Genomic DNA, 25699 nt, shown 5'->3' with positions numbered 1-25699 from the left:
ATCGGTGAATTGATGTCATTGGAGACATGGTATTTTGCAACATGAGCACCTTTCTTTAAAATATGAAGCAAAGCAGGGTCATTCTCTTTGACAATTTCCAGGTATAAATAGTCAACATCAAGCATTTCTACAGCGAAAGCATGCCATAATGAGATCGTAACACATAAACTAAAGAAGTAAATGGCAGTTTCTTGTTAGAGAAGTGACAAATGAAATAGAATAAAGGAAGAAAAAAAAGCCCTTCCTCACACATGACACACTTACGTAAAACATCTATTTATTCCTGAGCAGGCTGGCAAGTATCCATTGGTAGGAGAGGCAGAAACAATTCTATGGTGAAAACTTTACTGATTGAAAAAGGCACAAAAGGAAAATATTGAGGCCTTTAAAAAAGAATGCATTATGACAGCAACTTTAAAACTGTTTTACTGGTCAAAACAAGTATTTGGTGATGATAAAATTAAACATGAAATAAGTTACACAAGGTATTCAGGAGCAAATTTCTCTTCAACTAACAAAATGACTGAAGATTTTAAATGGAAAAAACCTGTTTGAAGACAAGACATGTTCATCTCTTTCGAACCTTCCAGTGCCTTCACATAGACAGTATATAAATCTGGAGAATCAATAGGAATTAAATCTAGATCTTTATTAAAGAATTAAATCTTTATCTTTATTAGTACTCCTTATATTTAAATCTAATATTTAAGACTGGCAAAATTATGTGTCAAGTATTTAATGTTGAGATTATGGGGTACGTTTCTTATACAGGATTTGTAAAATACATTCTCATCTGTTTGAACGCAGATACATCATCACAGAGGAGATGGTGCATACAGTTTACAAGAGAGGTTTGTAGTAAAATTTACACAACAACAAATGCATCAATATAATACTAACTTGGAACCCAGGTGCAAGCTTTTCAAATTGTACATGTATTTTTTAAAAAGAGCCTTTTAAAATGTTTATATATTGAAGCATTTTCATTAAGATCAAACACTTGCTAAAAACAGTATAATTATAGCAGCAATATCAGAGAACACCTAAGCCACGTGAACGTTAATAATTAAAATAAAAACAAATATGAAATATTACATTATTTGGATGTTTGTGTTAAATAACAAGGATAGGTAACACACTAATTACCTATGCCAAACCATCAAAGGATCTGGATTTGTTCACTGTATGAACAATACTGTTGTGTAGTTCAATGAAAGTTAAGTGTTGAATGCTGACTTCCACCACCACTGTTCTGGAGTGCTTTCTGAAGAACTCACTTGAATCTTCTAGTTCATGCCTGACTATCATCTTTTTTGCATCTTTGCTAAAGGAACTAAGGATGCTTTTAAATATGGATCCCTTAAAACTAAGCTTATTGTATTTACACTGTTCAAAGTTTACTTTTCCTTCCAACAACAAAATGTGCAGAAGGATTTACTACATGCTATACAATGTAAAAATAGACTTTAAAAAGCCTGAACAATGTGAGTAAAACTGTACAAAGCTTGTTCCCTGCTCCAGTTCATTGCACTGTTAAGTTAAAATGGATAAGTTGTCATGCCCAGAAGACTTACTGTAGGATCAGAAAATCCACGCACACACAGAGGAGGTAAATGCATACTGGTTTAGACATAGTGCCAAATGAAAAAATATTATGAGTTATATCCACAGAATGCTTCTCTTCACAGGAAAGAGCATGGCTAATTCTGAAAGGCAGCTCTCTTCATGTAGGACACAGAACTGAAAAAGAACCAAATACATCTTGATAAACTTCACTGAGGTTAGTCTACATAGAAACAATTGTATATACTAAAATATTAAGTGTTGAATTGTACCGTATTAGTAACACATTAAAATCTAGAAATCAATTCAAACTGGTTAATTTAAATATCATCCTCTTCTCAAAAGATATTTGACACAACCCACTATCTTTTAACTAGTATTACCCAGAAATGAGTTAACTAAAGGTCATGTCTTAAAACAGTGCTTTTTGAGGTGTTCTATTATCAAGCAGAACATTAAATAAAAGGTGAAGCATGTAGTTGTATTTTAAAAATATGCACTGAAAATTTGAGATGCTATCTCTACTTTCTAATCCTGGTGCATGTACATCAACCACACAGTGGGAAGATAAGACATGTCCTTCACGTGTTTCTCATTCCTGTTTCACATGTGAGACACAAACCTCTGAGCAATCCAGCTTTCAAACCAATGCTAGTACAATACAAAAGCAAATAAAAAAGTCAGGTGTAATAATTAAGCAAAAACTTCAAAGGTAAGAAAATCAATGTTCCTCTATTTGAAATACTGGCATAATTTAAAGATAGACCAAGGCGTAAATTCTTGCTTTATTAAAACAAAAAATGTGTTTTCTTAAGTCTTTACTAAGACCAAGCTAAGATGGAAAATGACTCTCCTTTCATATCATCTACATTCAGAAAAACAACTAAAAGAAAATAATACTAGACATATTCCATGCATTTTACTCTGTAGTAATGTATATCATTATTTGTAGCACCATATATTTATGTCATAATTACTCTTTAAGGATGACTGGAAAAGAACACAAAGCTTGGCAATAAGTGTACCTTAGAACAGTTTACTGTAAGGACATCTGATTTTCAAGGCATCTATTTCAGCTATAAATACATACTTACATACTGTTATGTATAATAGTTATAAGAATGTCACAATTATTTACACTTACATGTGTTCTAAAATTAAGGAAAAAATGAACCCTGCAGGGGTACAGAGAATGATTTATTCAGTTTGTGTATCATACTGGTAGTATATTATATTCTAAAATTATTCCTGTACATGAAGTATGTTCAAATTCTGTAAAAAAAATGGAAGCAGAAACTAATAATCATCAAATAATGTGTCTACATGTGATATCAGACAATCCACCCCTAACATCTTGATTCTGTGTATGTCCTCAGGCTAACATTTCACACACATAATGGATTAATTCCCCAAGTTGCTAAAGAAACTCTTGCTTCCAGTATTCCTCCTTACTCTCCTTAACAACAAAAGTAGGTAATTCCTCTTTGCACAATGCTTTCCTCAGCTTCTACTATAAATTTGGTATGAACTCCATCCCAGAGGTCCTCCCCATATTGTTCTTCATGCCCCCAAACTGAGAGGAGCTACTATAAGTGTATTCACCAGTATGTGAATACATAAACGCTATCTGGCTGACTGTATGTTGGCTTTTCGAAGCTAATAGCCTTTAGCTCAATAGGAAGAAGGTTTTCAGTCCTCTGATCTAGATGCGGTCTCCTGCAGTATTTGTGAAATGCAGTTATTTCCACAACTCTTGTGGGGTTGCTAATTGGCAATTATTATCTGTGAGGCTGAAGAGACAGACAACTACATAGAGGCATTTTCCTCAGAAAGCAACCTAAACTCACATACTTTAAGGGTTACACATGCTACTACTTGTTGTCTTATTGTACTTAGCAAATAAAATCACAATGCAGAAAGTCATTACATTATACAAGCAAGAAGAAAGACAGAACGCTTCTGTAGAAAAAAATATTAAAATTCAGTTAAAACAAACATTCTATCATGTAAGGATACAGTACCTATTATTGCTGTGGCATCTAAAAGCAACTACAAAATATGACAAAAATATCTCCATCTGTGCTCCCTGCTTTCAGCTTAACTTGGGCACACAAGACTTTGCTGCTTGCCTGCATTGGTCTTTCAATGGAAACAAACACAATGTTTTCAAAGCACATTATAATTTGTTAAACCATCAGAAAAGCTCAGTAGAAAGATGAACATAAACATGAGCCCACTACATTTAAATAAAGTGAGCTTACTAGACTGCCAGTTTCAGTCCAAAAGTGTGCTTTCCAAGATCAAGAATTTTAGTGTTGGCTTGACTTGTTTTTCCCTGTCAGCAAATACATTATTCCCCCACCCTCTTTCAAATTTCAGTTTCTACTTTGTGACTCTTAGTGATAAAATATTATAACAATTATACATTACATTATATTCAGAAAAATATAAGCTTGATTACAAATGCTTATAAATTACACATTGCCATCTATTTTCATTCTAGAACAATAAAATTGAATATGAATCATGTGCTGGTGGGAGAACTACAATTTACTTGCAAAGCAAATCACTAAGCCCTTTCCATTATTACTAGCTTCAGAATGGAAATGTTCACTGAAAAGTAAGAAGAAATGAAACTCCATGAAATTGAAATAATACCCTTGAAAATAACTGAGGTTGCATCAAGAGTAAGATGAACAAGAGAAGGTAAGTTACTACGTTGTACAAGATTCTACATAAAATATGTACATAGTCTGCCTTTGAGATGCTCACCTCTGAGTAGGTACTCCCTATGGAATAGATCCAGGGGAGAGTTAACCGATCACTGGAAAAAGGCACTTAAGCATGAGGATAAACCAATGATATTTAACATTTGGAGGAACAAAAGGGGGTGGCAAAAACTGGGAAAAGGGAAAACTTTAAAAAAGTAAACACCAGAAATAACTTCAAAACTAATAATCCCATTCATAAGTGCATATGAAGTTGGGTTTTTTCCCAAACATGAAACACATGGAGTTGTCTTGTCCTTTTGCATTTCTGTATTGTACTGGATTTGCACATCCCTCGTTCTGAGGATTTCTACTTCCAGTGTTTCAGAAGCATTAGTTGGTTATGAAAAAAGTGCAAGAATGATCCATGTTAACACAGAATGTCAAAAGCAGATCTGGTGGCATAAAGCTCCAGTTCCATGTTCCAGTCCATGTCAAACTGCTTTGCCAAAAATTTACTCGAGCATTATTAAATGAAGATGTCAAGTACTAGACAACACACGTGGAGGGGGTTTGTGTGTGTCTTACTACATGACCCAAAGCTAGTCTTTTGCAAGTTTCTGAATCATTTAGGCGTGTAGCTCAAGATATTCAAGATGGCAATACTTCCTCATAACACTACGACATTCAGAGAAAATGATAAACTTATTTTGCTATCATTTTGTTTTCATCAGAACACCAATGAATTCGGCAAGATTTCTTGTTAAATCAACCCTTATTGCTCAGTCTGACAGTTTAATTACCTTTCCAGGTTCATGACATTTTTCTTTTATTTGTCCTATTACATGATACCAACAATGCCATGGCAATTGTTAGAATCACTATTTTCCTAACATTTTTTCTTCACCTCTTACTTCTAAGCAATCTAAGTAACTTCTCAACAGTAACCAACAATATCTGGGCAAGTTTATTACTAATTCTTTGGACAGCTGTAACACCCACGTAAGACTGCATGTTCTAAGTTTTTAAATACCACAGAATAAAAAGATAGTGCTGCTTTAAAATAAAAATCACTACAGATTTACTTGCAAGATTTTTTTTTTCTTTGCTCTGTAAAATGGAAGGTTTCACCTGTGCTTACAAATGCCACACTAAAATTTTCCATAGAGTTACATATATCCTATAATTATATGTAATTTATTGCCCCCCTTTTTGTTTTAAGACTGGAAAAGGTGATTCTCAAAGGAACAAAAAGTTAACAGAATCATTTCTTGATTAAAGCTTAATAAAAAGAAATGGAATCCATTCAGTGTAAGACTGGATCACACAGTACACAAACATAAAATTAATGCAATTATCACTATACCATACTGATGATTATCACTGGGTCCAGAACTTGTTATCCTTCTGCTTCTTTTGGATAAAGTCAAAACCCAAAATCCTCATAATCATTTTAAACTTGCCAAGACATTTTTAATCTTTCCAGTGAAGAGAACAGACTCTTCAAAAAGTAGGTCACTCCTTTTATTTTTAAATTCAAGACATTTGGAATTTAAAGTACAAAAGCTGCATTGAAAGTTAAGTGACTGTATAGAACCATCTGATCTATTTTTAATAAACTTTAGAAATAATTTCCAGACAGTAATACAGGTGGTTGGGAGTATTTTGAGCCATGTAGGAAGCTTCACTGAGACTTTAGGCCAGAAATTTTAGTGGCAGAAAGAGAGAAACAGATTACAACTTCAGAAACAATGGAAAGACTTTGCATATTCCACAGGATAAATCTACATATGATGTAACACTGTTAGATGAGCTCTAAATATTTAACGTACTCTAAACATAGCAATATTAAGCTTTGTTAAGACTATACTGAAAGGAAAAGTAAAATTCTGTGCTCATTAGCTTGTAGATTGCTTGCTATTGTTTGTGCAAACAGACCCACAGAAAGTCAAGAAAGGCTTAGTTTTGTTCAGTAATGAAAAAGTAGCTGAGAGGAAATAATCAGTGTAAGTGATGTGAATGATTCTTCATATTCTCATCTTCTGGGTTTTACAATTTAGAAACATATGGTGCTTGTGTATGATGACTTCTTTGAACCAATACATTTACTGCGAGTATGATGGCTTTGCAATGTTGCATCTAGCTAGACAAACATGCCTGGTGATTTCAAAGTCATGAGCAAGCAGAGGTAGGAGGGAACCTCAATATCAAGCTTCCTAGATCATCCTGTCATATGTTTCCATTTCCCTATCAGTCAATTTCTTCTTAGTATCCCAGTAAACTGAAAGCTTTTCTGGATAACTACATCTAAAAATAAGAGCAGACACTGTAAAGAGCACTATTCACTCCAACTGGTTTCTACCAGATATATTATAATGAAGAGCAAATGGCTTTAATTATTGCCAACAGTTGGGTCAAATATTCCGCTTCACAAAACCGTAGTTTAGTGCCATCACCATTGAAAAGACCTTTATCTTGAGCCTAAATGTCTCTCAGCTCATAAGCAAATACATTTTCCTAATTTAAAAAGGATGTTCAGAAAGGGTAAGTAAACAACGGAGAAATCAAAGGAATGAACTGAAAGGATCTCCACCTTCTTACTCTATGCAGTAGTTCTGCAACCCTACACAAAACTTTGCAACAGGAACTCTGTCCGAGCTTCTAGAATGCTGCATGGTGCTCTTTTCCATTTTTCTGAAGCGATCACACACCTAATTTCATTCTCAACTTTAAACCTGAAAGTACTTTCAAAGCTCTGTGAGATGAGAGTGATTAGAATGTGCAAGAAATACAAAAACCTTTAAGAAACACACAGAGGGAATTAAGTCAAATGATTCTATTTGAAAACATAGCGTGACTTAGAAATCCCGACACCAACAGAAAAGAAAAGCTTTGCCGCATATAAATATGAAGCAGAACACAATATACATTCAAGTGGCAAATAAAAAGGCATCCATCTTCTGTCTGTATACCTGTTTGTTCAGATCATAGGAGTTTCATGCATATGCTAAATTTTAAACCCTAAAGAAAAGGCTGCTATATATGCTAAGAATTTATTAAGAACATAAGGATTAGTAAGATATAGACAAAAATTAAGTTAGAAGAAAAAAATGTTTAAAAGTAACTTAACAATCTGCAAACTACTTGAAATATCTCCTTAAAGCTAAAGCAAGTAATGATTTTCAATGTTTGACATTCTATCAGATGTGTATCAGTCCTATACAATCAATGTATATAGATCACATTGGAAAATAGAATTGCTGGAAAATAAACTACTTGTACACAAAACTTTTAAATAAAATGTGAAGTAGGTATAACAAGTACATGTAAAAGCAATAATTTTTACCATTGATCAAAAGTTAACACTTAAGATGAAGCTGTATGCACATCATCTAGCAAATACATTAATATCACAGTTTGAATTCTGATTCTGAAATGCCAGACTGCTCTGCTCCTGCTGATCTCCTTCGGTTATCTGAATCTATACCACAGACTTTGCTATATTATACTACCACAAAGAAAAGAAACATCTTTTATTTGCGAACTATATCCTCAGAAAACTTGGACAAAATAGAACTGAGACCTGTGCTCAATAAAAAGACAGCATAATTCAGGAATGCTACATATGCTTTTTATGTACATGAAGTTAATTTAGAATTAAAAAAAAATCCCAGATAAGAAATGTACTCACCCTTTAAAATATAGTCCGTTAACAAGCTTGGCACTTTCTCACTATCCTCTTTCATGGCATGCAGGACTAAAGTTTGAAAAAAGTAAAATTCACATATTTAGTCACAAATTATTAAGACAATACTCTCAAAAGAAAAACCATGGACCTGTTTCAAGTACGAATAGGGATACTACCCTCAGATTCATAAGAAAACTCTTAAATGGAATATAAGATGGTACAATGAAGCATAGCGTATCTCCACCTTTCACTGGTGTAATTATCTCCGTACTCCACAATAAATGGATGCAGGAGATCCAATTTATGCAGTTAATTATTACAACAAAAATCTCTTCAGTTATAACAAGAAAGCACATATTCCCTGTAAAAAAAATAAGTCTCTGAAAGTCATCATATTCAAAACTAAAATGTGCTAACAACTACTGCAGGGTTGGAAATCTTAGGCAAAAAGAAGAAATTAATCCAGTAATGGAGTATAACCTTCACACTGAATCACTGAATAATGGCACTTTTCTGGAGAAACACTGCTGTGCATGATCTGATGAAAATGTTGGTATCTCTTTTTTTCTCCTGAGATGGTGAACATTAGCAGCTGTGGCGTAGAAAAATCTTAAATACATGACTGAATTTGGAATTCTCTTGGAATAATGCCAGAATGGCATTTTTGTGACATATCAAACCAAAATTGTCCATCCTTGCATATTCCTGAAGAAGGAAAAACATTTGGACTAGCTCAACTTTACATATGTAAGGCTGCTGTTACTCCATAAACAAAACCAATCTTCTAAAAAGTGCTCTGGACACCACTGAAAGAATCAAATGAACAAAATTATACTGAATAGCAGTATTTAATAAATGGAACTAAAAATATAACAAGTGTTTTCTTTCAACTTTTATGTTGCAAAGGTTAGTGTTCTTAACTAGGGAATACACAGCTTTGAAAGAAAAACCACCAAACAATCCCAAATACTTGCTTTACTGTCTGCCTTAACAACAACAGACTGAGTCAGAAATCTGCAACTGAGTCACAGAATCAATTTCCAACCAGTTCACATAAGGCAAGACTGTTAATACTCTCTACGGTGCATTTGCACAAGATGTTTTCTTTAACTTCTCTCCGCTTAATATTGAATTTTTGAGAATATTTTCAAGTCAAATTTAAATATGGCAAGAAGACAAGGTTTCTCTGCAGGAGTAAATATAAAATGAAAAATACACTTGTCAGAATATATATCAATTACCAGCTAAGGTGCCTATTGAAGAAAAAGAAAGGAAATTTAATTCCTGCTTAAACATTTAATTTACTCCAGAATATGTACAACATTTATTTTCTCTTTCCAGGAAACAGCCAATGAGTCTTTTGCCATCCTTTAGCCACCTATGGGAAATCACAGATATGTGCTGCTAAAAAGCACCTTAAGACATGGTTAGATCCAAAGCCCTGCACCAAGATTTGATCACATATATTGATGCACTCTAGCATTTTCTCAGCCAGAATACAAACTTATTGTGAAAGCTCAGAAAAAGAGTAAAATCTGTCCAGACTGCATGGTTAAAAATGATGCAATGCAATGTTACACACATGAAACAGTGTAAGAGATACAAAATAACTGTATGGATTCACTGGTTTTGAGCAATTATAGTTAGAAATAAAAAGAAATGATCAGTTGTGGAACTTCAGATACTCACTTTTGGTTAATGTTTGAAGATCTTCAACAGATGGGGGTCCATTTTTCTTCTCATAAGGAATAACGGTTGTTAAGTACTGTCAAATGAAAAACATGGTTACTTGACAATCGTTTCATGCAATTCATTTTGCTTGTATTTTACTTTGCAGAAATGGTAGCAATTGAAATTGCTAGTCACAAATAAAAGCTTTTCAGAAGATCACATTTCACAAGACATTAAGATTCTACCTTTCCTATCCCAAAGCTTTTATCACAGAAGATAACTTCAATCTCTTTTTTCTGCCTAGTTACGTGACTACTTTAAGAAGTTGTGCAGCTAAAACTAAAAAAGCAATGGAGCTGTTTAAAGTAAAAGGCTTCTCTGTTCTCAGCGTCCATGCATACCAATAGTAAAATATTTCGTCTTCTGCTTCCAGAAGTCAAACACAAGTCCTTAATGTATTTAAAGTACTTCTTATAATCAAATAAAAGCCTACAGGACAACCTTCGCAGTGCAGATGAACAGTTTTCAAACAAATCATGTGTCACTAGTTGTATCAAAAAATCAGAAAGTAATCTGAAAGATACTACCTTCAAACAACTTGGGAAACTGCTAACAGTCAGCTTTTTAAAGGATTTCAGAGCAAAACCGATACAGACTGTGGAGGTGCCTTATTAAATAAGGCTTTCAGGTTTATAGGAATGTGCTAACCAGGCTTTTGGGGGCAAGAATCATCAAACTCAGCATACGCTATGTTTGAACACCCTCAAAACAGCTCTAGGATTTTCTCAGTGACTGGATAGCTCTCACTGAGAATGTGAAACATTCCAAGGATTTTGACAGATCAGACAGCATCGCCCCAGCCCCAAAGGTGATGTACAAGTCTGTGCAAAGGAAATTAGGCTGCTCATAGTTATGAATTATCTAAACAGACAGCTTTCCCCTCCTAATGCTATACACTTCCAACCAAAAGGAACAAAGCACATAATTAAACCTCAGACTCTACCATTAGGATTTTGATTTAAATTCTCAGTATTAACAGCGAATGTGCTAACAGTTTCAAATAAAATCCCTTTTTGTTCCATTTACTTTTCATAGAAATATTTCATTCTTGCCAGTTTAAAAAAAAAAAAGAGCAAAATTTTCATAAATCTTTCAGGAGTTTTCATACCTTCAAATTCCTGAAGCAATTCTGTTGTTCTTCTATCAAAATGCATTTAGGTGATAACTTACTTTGCAATCTATATGAATGCATATCTTCCTTAAAAAGTCAACATTTCAAAAGTACTGAAATCACTGGAATTTTCTCTAATTAAAAAAGCTTCAGTTTTTAAGAATTTCACAGGATCTTCCTTCTCGGTTAACAGCTGGGTTAACAGGCAGTAGGCAAAGCAACTCTCTGTCTCTCATTCAGCTTGAGATACATGGTTTTCCATGTAACAGTCAGAAAACATGTTCCATACAAGGTCTCTCCTTCTGTCCTAGGAGTGCTACTTCAGCAAGAGTCAAGAGTAACTCAGACTCTGGTGAAGAGGTTCACTTTGCAGAAGGAGATATGGTGTTGCCTATAACTATTACCATGTTCAGAGCAGGATCACGCACCTCACACACTCCTGTCCTCTGCCTAAAAGCCGGACGGACTCAGTCGTGTGCCACTTAAGGGAACCTGTTGTAAGGGATGCACTGATGACTCACCAAGACCATATCCGAACTCAAGGTGCTTTTTTCTTTCCTTTTCCTTTTGCATTTCCTCACATTCACTTCACACAGCAGAGGAAGGTATACAACATTTCTCAAAAAACAGGCAATTTCCAATTTCTTTCCCAGTAGATGTAATCAACAGCTACCATTATGGACCTGCACCCTCACTAAAATTAATGGAATCAACAGCTATATATAAAGCTGTTACATCTGCTATGTCAGAGATAAAAGTAGATCTACTAACTTAGAAATCAGATGTCTTTTCAAGCCTTCATAACTAAGTGGCATTCCACCCTTTATCTAGACAAGAAATTACTAGGATATGCTTCACTGGACCAAATAACACAATCTCTTGTTTTTCTTCTCCAGTAAATTCCACCTTCCAATTTTCCTCTCTAATAGTAACATATTTATTTTAAATTATTGTCTTTTAAATTACTAAGTAATTTCTTCCTTAGTTCCCAGAAATCATCTTGCTTTTCACAACAATATTTTGCTGCTGAAACAGTAAGTCTCTACAACAGCACTATAAAAACCCATTCCCTGGACTGCAGTGAGAAGTGTTAACATTATGAAAAAGAAGAAAAATTACTTAAGTGTAGCTTACTGACATGCTCAAATGTTAAGTTTACCACTAAATTGAAGCAGATTTGACAATAAGGTAAGCAGCAATTCCCACTGTGATTTGTAGTCACCTATAAAAAGTGTTCAATATGCCTGAAAATCAAAATGAAGATGACTAGCTTTCTTCCAGAAATACCATCACAGAATGAGCTACCAACATTTCAGTAGCTTTTATACAGTTGCTGTGTTTTTTTCCAACTGCATCATCAGATGGCAATAGGTAGTTCCCACTGTAAATTTCTCTTTAAATGTTGGAATATTCCAAGTATTTTTCACTTATGTCTCAAAATACACAAATAAAAGGATTAAAATGTTAAAAAGGAAAGTACCAACTATCAGAGTAATACCAGCCAAAAAACAGTAAATGTGGGAAACACCATTTAAAGACTGAAAAGAGTTCTGAAATAACTAGAAATTTGTCATAAATTTCGCATTGCGACTCTATGTGTGTGAACTTCTACCTTTTAAGGCACACAAATAATTTTCCTGAGGTTTGTTTTGAGCACAACTCCAGCTGAAGACACCTGAGCATGAGTTTAGAATGACAACACTCAATGAAGAAAAAACATTCAATATTCTGAAAGCAGCACTAAGCAACTAAGCATCAGATATCTCCTTTCCTTTGCACCTTGTTGCAATAATAAGATGACATCAACATTTTAAAAGCAGGAACAGATTTTGATAACATAGCATTTGATAACAAAAATCAACCAACCAAAAAATTCCAAACTCAAATGCCACAGAAAAACCAATTTCCAGTACTAGATCAGAAAAGAGTTGGTATCTTTCCTACCTCTTTCCCCTGTTATTTATTTGAAGTTCTTATTAGTTCCATGACCGGCTTTAGGATACAGGCAGGTAAAAAACACCCATAACCTTGCTCACAATAATATAGTATAAGACAAATCAGGGGAAAAGTATGATCAACTTGAAGAAAAACATTAATGAACTAACTCAGAAAAATGACTGGAAGAGTTATCCAATCAGTGTTATTGTTACTACATTATTATGCTACTTACGTCTAGAAAGTTAGGAGGCAGTCAAAGACGAAAAGGTGTAGTTGAACAGGCACATAACCAAAAGTAAGAGAGGCTGGCATAGATAAATATATTCACTTTTTGAAAATATATTATATTTAAAATAGCTAAATATACAGGTAAAACCAGCTGTAATTTATTATTAAACTGCAAAGAAAAAAACAACAGCACAGCTATTACTTTACCAGTACTGATACAACACAGAGTGGTAAAAAAAAAAAAAAAAATGAGGTAAGCTTTGTACCTGTCTTTAAGATCCCCGAAGCTGGGGACAAATAGCTGGATCTATGTATTCATGGACTCTCACACATATATTGTTAAAAAATAAGGCAAGTCCACGATTTCTAAGCTCATGATTAAGGATTGACTTGAGAGGAGTTATTTTAGTTCCTGAACTCTGCAGGATACTCCAGTTATCTTCCACACAACAGCCTAATCAGGCATGACTTCTAAACCACCAAGGAGTCTATTGCTTCAATGGACTTCTCACCAAGAGAGGGAAAAAGAAAAGGAAAGAAAATTCTAACACATTCCGCTGACAACAGCATAAACTACAGTGGGCAGCTATAGGTACCAGTATTGTGAAATGTGTGCCAAAAGCCTAAACAATAGCACAAGTGTTTTTATCCATTGAGTATTATTTTCAAGTAAAGCATAAGAATCTTGCTACAGGTAATATCTACAGTGATGTCCACTGAAGCTGGGTCTATGTGCTATGTATTTCAACATTTAAATAGCCAATGAAAAGGCACAAAGTTGCCTACAGCTTAGATATTTTATACCAGTATATCAAAGGTAAAAAGACATACAGTACAGTCCATGTGCTTTCCAGATACTACCTTGGTTTTAGATGTATCAGCTCTGAACATTTGAAGAAAAAAGAAAACAAAACCTTTTTTGAGTTGGACACATTACCCAAGTCCTTAATGCTGAAGGATGGAACGCTACACCTAACCTTACACAGAATCTTCCTTGGTATGTTAGTTTTTTACTGACATGTGATGTATTTCATGCAAGCATTATGTCAACACAGATTTTTAGTTGGGGATAAAGAAGTAAGGTCTAGTACTTCAGTGCATTAGGATATCAAGTCCTGACTGTCTCCAGCTGTTGAGGAGAGACAGAGATTGTAGTCTGATCAGAGTTCTGAGGCAGGGAAAGAGAACAGATTTAAACATTTTTGTTCTATTTTTTCCTGTGTCAGCATTTATCTTCAACCACTGTCCATTTTTAAGATCTCATCTCCTACTGAAAGTGCAGGGAAAGAATGAAGAAAAGAGAGAAGAGAGCCCAGCACCTGTTTTTCTCCACCTGAGTTTCCAAACGTGTGGCGGAAGCCATTCTGTATGACATTTGAGATCCCTTCCATGCTGAAGCGCTAAAAGTAGTGAAAACACAGCAAAAAGAAGAAAAGGGACAGAGAAAAGTTCAGAAGACTATTAATCAGCATTTATCAAGACTATAAAAGACAAATGACAAAGACAAGCTCTAACAAGTATTTCAGCACATTTCTATTTTTTTCCTTAATCTACTTCATTTTTATAATTAAAAAGTAAACCTTATAATGGCAGTTAAGCAGTGTATCTACATCAAAACTCAACCAAAGTCTTCATATTGCAGACCTGATAATCAAGATCTGCCTTTTAAGGCTGTTTTATTTTGAAAGGTAGAAATACAGTATTTTGAAAGTTTAGTTCATAGTACAATCTCCTTTATGATTCGTGTGTGAGCAATACACTTTGAGACACTGCTGATATCAATTTTTCAGATTTTAAGTGTCTACTAGAAACATTGTTCAGAGGTAGTAATTTTCAACTTTACCTCTTTAAAACATTTTATATTTTCATGCTTCCTTTTCCACAACTGAAGGAATGATTAGCTACCAACTGCATTCTTCATTTTTTTGGTAGTATGATAAAATAAGACACAATAAATTAATAATGCTCTCATATTAATTTCATGGAATTTCCTTTACATGGAATCATAGAATCCAAGTAAATAAAAATTAACATATAATCCATGCAGAGTATTTTTCATGAACTTTGTAATCCTTTTTGCTTGCTGCAGAAGACAAGTTAAAAAAACAAAAATAAAACTTAAAAATCAAACCAATTTTATGTTTAGTATGAGATGTAAAAATCCACAACAGAAAAGAACATGAAGAAACCATCAAGCTGCTGACCTGGTGCAGTGGGATGCACGCATCCTAGCACATTTATCTGAATGTATTTATTTATGGGAGAGGGAAGAAACAGTGCTGGAATATAGTATTCATTTGCTTTCTAAAGCACAATGAGGTCAGTAAACAGACACAGTTGTTGCCAGAGCAATCTTAACTCAAAGATACCCCAAAGATATCATTTAAGTAGAATATCTTCAAGGCTTGACTATTTTTAATTACTCCCCAGTTTGCCCTTGTGAGAGAGGTAGAAGTTTTAGATGCCTAAGCAAGCTATTTACCCAAAGCCTGTGTCAAGGACAAAGAATTTAAATTACTATTTATTAAAATTCAATTATAGTATCTACAGGAGAATTGATTTTCTTAGAGTATAAAAACATACACTTACTTCAAAGCTTTTTATTTAAATGAGACTTCATTATAGTTTTACATAATAAAATAATTTATACATTTTTTATTAACAGAAACTCACTCTAACATACTATCTGTATGCACATTCTCAGCACTCCCTAAAAAAAAGGAAAGAGAAAAGGAGCGAAGGAAGGAAGCTTGCACTTCTTTCTGGGAGAAGATTCTCAAATCTGTACTTGGCAATAGTGAAAACCATTTTCAAAGGAACCACACATTTGCAGCCTACAGTCTTACTTGGGAGCTAATGTGTTCAATCCCTCTCAGAAAGCAATCTGACATATTTATATCTTGAAGCAACCAAAACAAAAATGTCTTGTATTGGGTTCATGCACAGTTATACTTGAAAGCAAATATTCAAGTCTCTCAACTTGAAAAGAAACATAATACCTTGTGAGTCATTTGACTAAAGGTTAAAAACCAAATAATTATTTTTCCTTCTAGCTGTAATACTAGATTTTGTTTTTCAATGATTGAGAACCAAAAAAAGAATGCATTTGAAGTTTTCACCGTGCTCCTGCAGAGGGGTGACAATTTTGTATTGTTTTCCAGATGTATACTTTCTTATCATTCTGTTAAAACTTAGCTATGTACAGGAACTCTTTTCATTAGATGGACAAGATCCGAACTTCATCTGGGTTACATCACAAGTATCTTATACTTGTATGAATTATGTTTCATTACATATGTTTATTCCTTATGTTTGAAAAGTAAACCCAAAAACTTTCTGATGTCAAACTGAAATATCCTTTCTGAAACTTTAGCAAAGATCTACAATATGTTAACCACGTTCTCCACATCCTGTAAGAGACACTAAGAAATCCTAATGTTAATATCCCACTTATATAATTTAAAATTATACTAGAAAGATAAGAAAGGAAAAATTGCATGGATGAGGAAAATAATCTAATTTATTTTGTCCTCTGTGTCTTATTACTCAAACTGTTGAAAGGCATTTTTCCTTTTGTTGCTATGTTCTGTAAAGAGTAAATTAAATTACCTCCTCCCTGCACCTCTGCACTACACTTTGGCCTCACCCAGTCTCGCATTGGATGTAGTAACTCTGCCACAGGCTTCAAGAAATCCAGGTTAAGACTTTTAGTTTATTCCTACCTAAAAAGCCAGTAGATCAATAAATATCTGTACAACTACACCAACAATGCAACTGAATTGCCTGCAAGACTAACAGTGGTACGTGGATACAAAAATTCACATAGCAAAACCAAACAGATAAATGAGTTTGCCTATTGACAACAGAACAGAAAGCAGAACTTCCAAATGCAGTATTTTTTGCAAGAAAGGTATGCTGACTCCAGGCTAATTTGCAAACAATAAAAAAATAATATTTTTTTAGTATGAGAAGAATAAAAAGTGATATGACCTTATGAAAAAAAAATCTCAACAGGAAGTGTCTAAACTTCGTCTGCAAATGAAGGCATGGAAACAGATCATAGAATCATAGAACGGTAAGGGTTGGAAGGGACCTTTAGAGATCATCTAGTCCAAGCCCCCTGCAGAAGCAGGGTCACCTAGATCAGGTCACATAGGAACATGTCCAGGTGGGTCTTGAAGACCTCCAAGGTAGGAGACTCCACAACCCCTCTGGGCAGCCTGTGCCACTGCTCCATCACCCTCACAGTGAAATAGTTTTTTCTTATGTTTAAGTGGAACTTTTTGTGTTCCAGCTACATCCCATTACCTCTTGTCCTGTTGCTAGCTACTATAGAAAAAAGGGATGTCCCAACCTCCTCACACCCAACTATTTAGATATTTATAAATGTTAATACGATCTCCCCTCAGTCTCCTCTTCTCTAGACTAAACAGCCCCAGTTCCCACAGCCTTTCCTCATATGAAAGATGTTCCAGTCCCCTGATCATCTTGGTGGCCCTGCGTTGAACTCTCTCCAGAAGTTACCTGTCCTCTTCAGCTAAGGAGCCCAGAACTGGACACAGTACTCAGATGAGGCCTCACCAGGGCAGAGTAGAGGGGGAGAAGACCCTCCTTTGACCTGCTGGCCACACTCGATGCATCCCAGGATGCCACTGGCCATCTTGGCCACGAGGGCACATTGCTGGCTCATGGTTAGTTTATTATCAATCAAGACTCCCAGGTAGATCTAACAGTTATCTTGAACTGCTACTTCCCATAGGGGACAAAAAAGAAATGGAATATGTAAATAGTTAACAAAATTTCCTTACTGTTCCAGGCATATGACCTCTTTCTTGTTTGCCATTCTGAGGACTACCATTTTTCTGCTTCTTTTTCTTCTTTGCCGTTTCTTTATGTTCTCTCTGTTTGTTCTGTACCTCAATGAGGACAGAAATGAAGCTGTTCTTCACTTCCTTCTCAAACTCCAGTTCATCACGTAGAGCCAACTGCTGCACCAGTTCCTCAGAATAATCCTTAATAGCAGTCTCAATTTCTTCTAGCAGTTCATTTAACTCAGCAACAGACAATCTTTTTACTCCTATAAACAGTTGATATAAAAAGGAATCTGTCAGGATTTTAAGCATGAGAATACTTGTGGGAATTACAAGAAAAATATACCCTAAAATTTTTCAAACAAAAAATTCAATCCTAAACTAATATAAACAAAACCAATATTCCTAAAGGAGTAAACACATCACAGAAGCAACTAGATTAGTAACAAGGAGATGGTTAAACTCTTTTCTTCTGAGAAAATCTGCAAATACGAAGTGTATGTTGTGCTTAAGGAAGCTGAAGTAAGCGTTAAACCTTCAACACTGACACCTCTGTTAAGTAGTACTTTCCGCCTACACTCACTGTTGAAAATAAAAGGCCTCCGTATTTTCTGACACAGCAACCACCACTTTTGGCATTTCTGAAGTTTCGGGATTTTTCACCCACAATAATACAGAAACTACACTCCAAGCAAGGGAATCTTTGGGGGGATATTACTAAGGTATGCAAGTATATTAATAAAGACTTGTGCCAAGTTTCTATGGAAAAATTTTTAGATGCATTTACTAGAAAATCCAGCAAAATTCTCCAAATTTTGTCTGGTGACTACAGTCAAAAGCATGGCCTTATATGGCCTAAAACAAAGACCCAGATCAAAATTAGCTGAGGATTTAATTTCAATAAAAAATAAACATTAATAGTTTTGAGAAATTATGAGACTGAATTGGTCAAAGCTAATTCAGAAGCCTGTAACATGTCAGTTTGGAAACAAAAAAAAACCATCCCTCCGGGTTTGCATTTTAAAGGTACTATTAAGTCATGTATTACAGAGAGTGAAATTATAACCAAGAGGACTGTTCTGAGACTTGCTTGAGTTAAAAGTGAGCATGTTCTTTGAGGACTGCTTTCCATTCCCAATTAAGTCTGACACACCTAGGAAGCTAGTATGTCCCAGCAGTTTCTATGTCATCTGAGAAATGGCTAGTCCTGGTTACGCTGAAGGGTACAGTTTAAGGACACTGCATAGATGTCTGTAAATATTTGGTTATATTGCATTAGTCTAGTAAGTGTCACGCCTAAAAAATTGTTCTAAGGAAAAGCACAAATAGACAAGAGTTGAAAAATACTAACAAGGCCACAAACTACAAAAACATCTAGCTCTCAGAAGCATCAAAGGTAATTGGTGATATGTCACTTTTCTCTCAAATGAGAGCAGGTAAAATTGATTGAAGAAATCTCATCATCATTTACTAAAGAAAAAGTAATGAAATGTGTTAAGGCAATTCTTTGGCAAGGAGCTACAGGAATAGCCTAGGCCTTAAACTCTGTCAAAAACTCTGTAACAATACCATATGCTTAAGGATTTAATTACAGAATCATAGAATGGTAGGGTTGGAAGGGAACTTCAGAGATCATCTCTTCAAGTAGTTTGAACCATCTATCACCTATATTGTTGTTTGAAATATTCTACATATGTAGTGTGCAGGTGATGGCCTCTACATGCAACACAGATATGGGCTGTGCTCACACTCATTGCATGTACCACAGTAGGTCTTTATCACACCATTAACTTTTTGGAAAGTCAACTCTCATTGACAGCAATAGCAAATAGCAACACCAACCCAAACATAAGCAGTGGAAACAAAGGTAAATTCAGTGACAAGTTTATTTGGGATTCTGTGGGTGCAAGTAGCAGACCAGGCCTTAGAGTTCATGAAACTGAGTACACTGTGTGGTAAAAAGTATCGGTCACATCACTGTTTTGTTTTTGTGAAAGAAAGTAAGAGAGAGCTCTAGTGAGTCCCAACATTTTAGAACCATCTCTACAGACTAAGAAACAATTGTTTCAAATACTAAGGTGCAGATAACAACTGCAATCCTGACTTGTCAGTTGTCATTACCAAAGCCTACAAAAGGGCTACCTAAGAACTACTCAGATGATGCAGATGAGTGAATACAGAGAAATTCAAGTACAGAAGACTACTTTACCTTAGGTATGTAGGGCTCACCTCTGTAACCAGAGTTTTATATTTGGACTGTCTTAATACATGTCTTATCCATGAAAAAAGTCAATACAAGTTTCAATTTCCTGCTCTCACTCCTAAACATTAATGCCTCTGAGTTGTCTTGTGAAAGCCAATTTCTAGGAAAACCCTGTGTGATGGGTTTGTGTGAAGCTGCATTTTGCTTGGTAAACAGGGGAAGGAGGCTGCAGTGCTGGCCCCCATAAACAGCTCTCAAAACTTCCCCTGGCTCTGAGCTGAACCCATTTCTGGCCCAGCTGAGCCAATCTGGTACATGCATAGGAGGAGGTGGAGGGAGTGGTACACAATGGAGGCAACACATGGACCCTGTAGTTAGCAAAGGAGGATCGGAGGAGCACTCCTCTGCAGCCTGCAGTGAGAATGCAGTTTGTCCCCCTACAACCCACGGAAGGTTAATGGTAGGTCTGAGAGCCACCAGCAGCTCTGGGAGGACCCCATGCCAGTGGGGGATGACTGAGCCTAACAAGGACACCAGCCCATTGGGAACAATTGAGCCCAGACAGACAGGAGACTGTGTGAGGAGGCGGCCATGGCGTAGGCCATGCTGGGGAGAATTTGGGCCGTGGAGACCCACACAGGAGGTGGAGAGGAACTGCAGCCCTCGGGGTGAACACACGTTGGAGAAGTCTGTGCAGGGCTGCCTGGCCTGTGAGGGATCGTGCACTGGAGCAGGGAGGACTGGCGAGGACTTACATCTGCCTTGAGGAGAGACAAGCAGCAGGAGCTATCAGGAAAAAACTGAAACCCTCAATCCCTGCCTGCTGTACCACTGGAAAGGGGGAGGCAAAGACATTGGGATCAAGGCTCTGAGCCTGGGAAAAGGAGCAGGGTGGGGAGAAGGTGGTCTTAAAGGGATGGTCATGCTCTTCATCATTGTCTCAATCTGTGTTGTTTTCTGTTACTTTTGGTTGCTGGTGGATTAAATTAATTTTTGTTTTCTTGCCCAAGTTGAAAAGCCCTGTCTGTTTTGCCCAGGACTGAAAGTGATGAGTGAGCCCACCCTGTCCTTAGGGAGTTCCAAAGGTCCTCAGTTACTTTTCTCTTTCCCATCCCAGAGTGGGAGGAGTGAGTGAGTGGCTGCTTATGGTTCTTTTTGGCCCAGCTGGGCCAAAATCATAACACCCTGCAACTATTTAAGAGAGATACAGACTAACTCTGGAGTAGCTTGGCACATAAAAAAGGTATAAAGAGCTTTTCATAAAAGTGACCTGAAGGAGATGAAAGCAGATTCTGAGGAACTGGTGAAGCAAAGTTAAATTATCTGCCAAAGCAACTCAAGGCTTGCTTTGGCCAAGGTTGACTTAAACCATAAAGATACAACAGACAAGATGAGCTCCTGAGGCAAAGCAAAATAAATATGATATGAAACACCAAGCAAGCTTGATTAGGTCCAAACCTACGGACATATGGAACTGTCAGAAGAGCAAGAAGCCCTGCTGAGGAGACACTTTACTTTCACATTCCTGAAATTTATGGATTGAGACAGCTAAGAGTCCAAATATGAAAATGGGATCTTCTCTATAAATCTGACGTGTAGCAGAAACTGTAAATCATGTAACCAAAGGTCAGCTAGTTGTCTGAATCTTCTACAGAATTCATATTGCTGACCCAGATTACAGGAAACAAAGCACCAAACTTTGTAAGAGGAGCCTAAGTAGAAGGATCATCTAGCAAATATTCTTTGTGTTCCTATCACCTATCACCTACTATAACTAATTTTGACAAACACACAGATGAAACAAATTTCCATCATGAAACTGATTAATCACAGCTTTCTGTTACAGAAAGTTCAGTACCTCAGTTAAACTATACATGTAATTGCTCCTTTTGTATAAGGAAGAACAGATTATTTAATATGAGTAGAAAAAGATGCAAAGGTTTTTAAAAAACTCTTAAGCTTTTTTAAAGAGGAACAGACAAGGAGGAGAAAAAACAATTCAACGTCCTTATGGGGAAACCACAACAGTTGCCTTATTTTTCTGTATAGTATATCAAGATATGCTGCAGTGACTGAAACAGTATCAAAGAAACACCATATTCATTATTCACTGCATGGCTTTCAAGAGCTTTAGCAAATCTTCTCAATCACAGTGCATTGGCCTCAAGAAAGTGTCTCACTTTAAAATATAGAAATTAATGAAGTTTAATAAACATGATTAAATCACTACTTTAGGAAGGGATCTCATTCCAGTGAATCAAGCCTTAGCATATTTGCTTTATTTTGCAATTCTATAAAGACTTATTTTTACTCTAAGTTATGAAAGCTAAGAAGATAAGTCTTCCATTTATGTTCTAAATCTGGTTTATTCTTTCAGGGCATTTTGGAAATATTTTTGAATGTGGATATTTCATTAGAAGGACTTGCTATAAATCAAACACATGGCAAACTTATCCTTTATTTTCAATAAGCATATGAGCAAAACACTAAATTAATATCACTTACTCTCTTCATAGCTGTTGTTTGTACTTGATCTCTTGAGTGTTTGAATTTCCTGGGAAAGTATGGAGAGCCGATCTGATTGGGTAGGTGTTTCATTATCTTCTGGGTCGGGTGATTCCTGCATCATTTCTTCTATTTCTTCAATCACCTTCAAAAAAATGAAAACCCTTGTGAAAACCTTCCTGCATGAAGAAAAACAGTCTGCAATTCAAAGTGAAACTGTTAAGAGACTAAGATTTGTTGGGTTTTTTTTTTACTCTCAAGTAAAAGAGGGGGAAAGAGGGGGAAAGAGGGGGAAAGAGGGGGAAAGAGGGGGAAAGAGGGGGAAAGAGGGGGAAAGAGGGGGAAAGAGGGGGAAAGAGGGGGAAAGAGGGGGAAAGAGGGGGAAAGAGGGGGAAAGAGGGGGAAAGAGGGGGAAAGAGGGGGAAAGAGGGGGAAAGAGGGGGAAAGAGGGGGAAAGAGGGGGAAAGAGGGGGAAAGAGGGGGAAAGAGGGGGAAAGAGGGGGAGAAAGGGGGAGAAAGGGGGAGAAAGGGGGAGAAAGGGGGAGAAAGGGGGAGAAAGGGGGAGAAAGGGGGAGAAAGGGGGAGAAAGGGGGAGAAAGGGGGAGAAAGGGGGAGAAAGGGGGAGAAAGGGGGAGAAAGGGGGAGAAAGGGGGAGAAAGGGGGAGAAAGGGGGAGAAAGGGGGAGAAAGGGGGAGAAAGGGGGAGAAAGGGGGAGAAAGGGGGAGAAAGGGGGAGAAAGGGGGAGAAAGGGGGAGAAAGACTGTATTTTTCTATAGGCTAAATTATTAACTGAAGGGATGAATAAATAGCACATCCATCTTTTACAGGTTTAAAGGCTGTAGACAGTGCTGAGATCCACCTCGCAGCAAAAAAGAGCTGAGGCCATTCAAGCAATCTCAGACTCTTAACCATGCCCATTAGAGTTCACATTTAAACGGAATATATATTATTCTGTTTGCTTGCTAAAGTAGGATCTTAATGGATGGTCATTGACCTGACTCAGAAGAGCAATTTTCAAGATAACTTAAGTAAATCCACATATTTGGAACAGAAGCCTTTAAACACTAAGTAATCTGACAGCTTAGTAGTACAACTGTTGATCTGTTCTCATATTAGGCATAAACTTCAAGGAATTCTTACTAATCATAAAGTCATGTGAAGATATTAATGGCCACACAGTCATGCTGGAAAACTACAAACTCTACAATACCACTAACATTTGCTTCTTAACACACATATTTAATTAAGCGGTATTTCTGACTAATTCATGGAAAGAAATTTATAAAGATTTCAAAGATCCTGGACTATCAACCTTACTTGAAGCACGGGAATAATTTTTGATGTAGTAATATCTCACACATTATTATGATTCTAAATAAGAAAATCAAGAACCTTAGTTATGGTAAAAAGCAAGGAAGAAGATAAAATAACTACAGACTTAAAGAAAATACTACACCAACAACACTGTCTTTGCTGAACACTTTACCTGCTCTGCTGTGAAGAGTGGTTCATCATTGATGCAGGAAACAATGATAGAATGCATATCCAGTTGTTCTCTCAGCTCTTCATCATCTGACAGATCAAGGTTCAAGTTATCATTTACCTAGAGAGCATATAAATATATATATACATATACATATTTGTATGTGTATATGCATTAAAAAAAACAAAAAAACCATAAGAACTGAGAATTAAACAGATTTCTTGCCCCTAAAAGTGGAATAAATAATTTTGGCTGTAAAAAACTGAAGTACCTTAATAACTGAAATCAGAACTGCAATTGAAGAAAGTTAAAACAGCTCAGTCTTTAGATGCTCACAGCATATGAAAGCCATATACACAATGACATGCAGCTATCTGCAATCAATCCAACGTAGATACTTAAATCTAAAATGAAGATGGATATTTGCCATATACTATAGTACTACACAAACCCGTTATTTTACATGCTTTTGTAGTTTTACCTTTTCACATAAGAAATAAAGAAAATTGTTTTAGAAAATAGAACATGGTTACCACCCCAGATTATTTTCAAAAGATATTGCTCAGTATCTTGGTGTCTCTTCAAAAAGAAAGAGAAATATTGTTGTTCCCACAAATACACCATCAAATGACACTCATCCTTCAAAATCAAATATGTACAGATACTAAAAAAAAAAACACTTCATCTATTAGTAGATTCCAGACTAGAAATCAACCTAGAAAATCCCCACACCTCCTAAAAGCTGCAAACCCCAACCTTTTGACATTTTGAGGTCAATTGCTTTAACATATCTTTGGGCTAACTGTGACCAACTGTCTTTGGTCTTACTGTAACAGTTTTCATTTTTTTAGTTACAATTCCCTCAGTTTTCCAAAGTTTCTTCAGAAACCTTAATAATTTTTGCACTGATTTTGAAGGTGCTACTGAAATTGCCAGACAGCAAGTCTATAGGGGAGAACATATAATTTGTATTTCATCAGACATTAGAACGAAGTCAAACATCCACTGTTTTCCAGAATCAGAATTCCAATAATGAGGCAGTGAAAAGGTTCCACAAAGCATATCTATTCACATCTCACTTTTGATATTCTTTAATGTCTTCAGTCCTCAAATATTTTTCCATGGTATATATTACTATGACATCAACTATGGGATAGTAAGCAAGGATAACATCTTCTCTAGATCATAGAATCATAGAATGGTAGGGGTTGGAAGGGACCTTTAGAGATCATCTAGTCCAAGTCCCCTGCAGAAGCAGGGTCACCTAGATCAGGTCACATATGAAAATGTCCAGGCAGGTCTCGAAGATCTCCAAGGAAGGAGACTCCACAATCCCTCTGGGCAGCCTGTGCCAGGGCTCCCTCACCCTCACAGTGAAATAGTTTTTTCTTATGTTTAAGTGGAACTTTTCGTGTTCCAGTTTCATCCCATTACCCCTTGTCCTGTTGCTAGCTACCATAGAAAAAAGAGATGTTCCAATGTCCTGATACCCACCATTTAGATATTTATAAATGTTAATAAGATCTCCTCTCAGTCTCCTCTAGACTAAACACCCCAGTTCCCTCAGCCTTTCCTCGTAATGTTCTAGTCCCGTGATCATCTTGGTGGCCTTGTGCTGGACTCTCTCCAGTTCTCTGTCCACATTCAGCTGAGGAGCCCAGAACTGGACACAGGACTCCAGATGAGGCCTCATCAGGGCAGAGTAGAGGGAGAGAATAACCTTCCTTGAC

The 25699-nt window shown here is 36.2% G+C and overlaps 1 protein-coding gene across 1 annotated transcript in view; it reads right to left on the bottom strand.

Moving 5' to 3' along the window:
- Positions 1 to 400: 400 nt before the first annotated feature.
- Positions 401 to 25699, bottom strand: part of FEZ2 (fasciculation and elongation protein zeta 2) — a 32657-nt gene continuing 7358 nt past the window's right edge. The window contains exons 3-9 of the mRNA XM_061991135.1: positions 23973 to 24089; positions 22487 to 22631; positions 17776 to 18044; positions 14287 to 14367; positions 9649 to 9724; positions 7963 to 8028; positions 401 to 1740 (exon numbers count right to left, since the gene is read on the bottom strand). Of these exons, the coding sequence (XP_061847119.1) occupies positions 1724 to 1740; positions 7963 to 8028; positions 9649 to 9724; positions 14287 to 14367; positions 17776 to 18044; positions 22487 to 22631; positions 23973 to 24089 (771 nt within the window). The 3' untranslated portion in view covers positions 401 to 1723. The remainder of the gene's footprint in view (positions 1741 to 7962; positions 8029 to 9648; positions 9725 to 14286; positions 14368 to 17775; positions 18045 to 22486; positions 22632 to 23972; positions 24090 to 25699) is intronic.

Source organism: Colius striatus, chromosome 2, assembly GCF_028858725.1.
Source record: "Colius striatus isolate bColStr4 chromosome 2, bColStr4.1.hap1, whole genome shotgun sequence".
NCBI lineage: Eukaryota > Metazoa > Chordata > Aves > Coliiformes > Coliidae > Colius > Colius striatus.
Note: the sequence above shows the minus strand (reverse complement) of the source record. Positions and strands in the feature narration are given on the sequence as shown.